This window comes from Papilio polytes, unplaced genomic scaffold, assembly GCF_000836215.1.
Source record: "Papilio polytes unplaced genomic scaffold, Ppol_1.0 DF823879.1, whole genome shotgun sequence".
In the NCBI taxonomy this organism is placed as follows: Eukaryota; Metazoa; Arthropoda; class Insecta; order Lepidoptera; family Papilionidae; genus Papilio; species Papilio polytes.
The window spans coordinates 1580663-1583064 of record NW_013525325.1 but is presented as its reverse complement, the minus strand read 5'-3'; the positions used below and the strand labels follow the sequence as shown (position 1 = coordinate 1583064).

General features: G+C 32.2%; 1 protein-coding gene across 1 annotated transcript in view; it reads left to right on the top strand.

Moving 5' to 3' along the window:
- Positions 1 to 3: 3 nt before the first annotated feature.
- The window catches only part of LOC106102990 (glutamate receptor 2-like), a gene marked incomplete at its 5' end in the record, with an annotated part of 7284 nt that continues 4885 nt past the window's right edge, over positions 4 to 2402 (top strand). Inside the window, 8 exons of the mRNA XM_013282616.1 lie at positions 4 to 76; positions 144 to 281; positions 463 to 566; positions 809 to 971; positions 1184 to 1398; positions 1515 to 1664; positions 2091 to 2270; positions 2345 to 2396. Of these exons, the coding sequence (XP_013138070.1) occupies positions 4 to 76; positions 144 to 281; positions 463 to 566; positions 809 to 971; positions 1184 to 1398; positions 1515 to 1664; positions 2091 to 2270; positions 2345 to 2396 (1075 nt within the window). The remainder of the gene's footprint in view (positions 77 to 143; positions 282 to 462; positions 567 to 808; positions 972 to 1183; positions 1399 to 1514; positions 1665 to 2090; positions 2271 to 2344; positions 2397 to 2402) is intronic.

Here is a 2402-nt window from a genome sequence, read left to right as displayed (position 1 = left end):
TCTATAAGTTCATTGTTATTGCTATTTATTACTTATCTTTGTGTAAAAGTTGATACTTTTTCTCGTTTTCCCGTAGGTACGAAATTATAACTTAAAAATGGTCATTTAAATTATTAGTTTATAATGAGTATGTTTTTTTTCAGGGGCACTATTTAATCATGAAACAAATTCAAGATCAGAAGAGGTATTTAAAATACTATCGAGTTCGGACACTTCGAAACCATTTCAAGGTCGTATTCTTCATCCAAACGTCATCAACTCATTGTCTATATCACAAGAATGTATGTATTTACATTTAAATGCTTTTTGTATCAGTTATTATTTATCGAAAAAAGTTTAAAACACATTTCTTATTCAGATACATATTTTTAATTTGCGATGCTAGTCATTTTTGTTCCGGAAACCATAGAGCGCCATCTTGTGATTTTTTTGATACTTGCACTGTATTAATTATGTTTTCAGTATGCTCTGATACTTCGGAAAATAGAGGCATCGTAGCTTTAATCGATGTGCGACCAACTAATGGCATTTGTGATATCTCTTGCTTGCTGTGTAATAAATTGCATGTAAGTATAACATATTTTTAAATGCGTATTACAGTACCCTTATGATATGTTCCTTGTGTTGAGTAAAGAAAATTTTGCTGCTACTTTTTTAACAGGCGTCAGCATCCTTCCTGATTGTTTTGGGAACAGTAAAAATTATTTTTACAAGATTGTTTATTTAAAGGAACAAAGGGACAATGGCTACATTTTGTAGATGACATTTGTGGTTAATTGTCTTACACCAATCTGGTGATTTTTTTTAGATTTCCCACCTTTCCGTTGGTTGGCAAATACCAGATACCTCGGATCAAGACGAGTTTTCATTTTTCTACCATCCGCCATCAGAGCTCATATCAAAAGCTTACGCCACACTTATCAAAGAGTTAGAGTGGGATAGATTTACGTTCTTCTATGAAGATGATGGCAGTAAGTTGTTTTATAATCTTTGTTAAAAAATATTGACGTAGATGTATGGAAAATGGAATGCAACGGACGGAAAAGTCACCTTTTGTTTACATCAAGCAGAAGACAAACTGGTTTTATTAATGATGTTGTCGGCATATGTCAAATCTAACTATACACAAAATCCATTTACATTTGGAACAGAATTTGAACCAATTAAAAAAATATCGTTTCAGGTTTCATACGTCTTCAGGAAGTAATAAATTCTTGGCCATATAATAACGAACGGATACAATTTGAAAAATTAGAACCCGATGGAGATAATCGGAAGACGTTCAAAAATGTATTTGGTGTACTCCGAATTAGTTACCACTTAATAGATTGTGACGTCAAAAACATCCAGAAGTACATGAAAGAAATCGTTTCCGTGAACAATTCAACACAATATCAGGTACATAGAAATGTAGGTGATATTGTACAAAAAGCTTCTTCCAAATGTAGTTTGTGCTTTTCATAATTTATTACTACAAAATGTTAAAGTAATTTTTAAATTTTTTAAATTCGCAGAGTTTTATTTTAACAGCTCTCGATTCGTACTTGATAAAACTAGATGAGATCTCACAACTTCGTGCAAACGTATCTACTCTACATCTGACAAAATCAAATGAACCCATTTGGAGTGATTTCGGTATAAACACTGCAGAAATACCAGTTACGGTAAAATGTATTTACTTACTAATGTTTTTAATCTTTTGGGCATCTATCTATACTATTATAATAAAGCGTAAACACACACTTCTTTGTTGCCTAAGATGTCAGCAATTACAGCATCTTTTGAATAATTCTTTTTTTCATAAAATGCCCTACACTTACGTCACGCTTTAGGCTATATGTTTTCACGCCATTAAACTTAGGGAGTAAATATTTTGGATAAAAGCCCTAATGTGGGAAAGAGACCATAAGTTGCTGCCAACATTAAGGAAGCAAAATAGCCATGCTTTGTCATCATGTCATGTCATTTTGACATTAGCTATTGATAATTTGACAAATGTACACAATAAAATAGAGTTTTTATAATCCCATGCGGATGAAACCGCAGAGAAAGAGCTAGTAATTTATAACATCGTGAAAATATATTTTCAGATAGAGACAGCACTAACAGCAGATGCGTTAAATCATTTTGAAAAGGCAATTCGTATTATGAGACAGGAGAATATGATGGAATACGTTGATCCACCAGAAATATGTTTTGCTGAGAACAAAGCTGCTTACAAAGAAAAAGCTTGGATACATGGTGATGCTTTGAAGGAAGTATTACTTCAGGTAAAAATAACCTATGCGATAATAATAAAGATTGCAATCGTAAAGGTAAAAATATCTTTATTTCTTTGTTTCAGACTACATTCAGAGGTACTACTGGAAATATAACTTTTGATGAGAATGGGAAAAGAACTA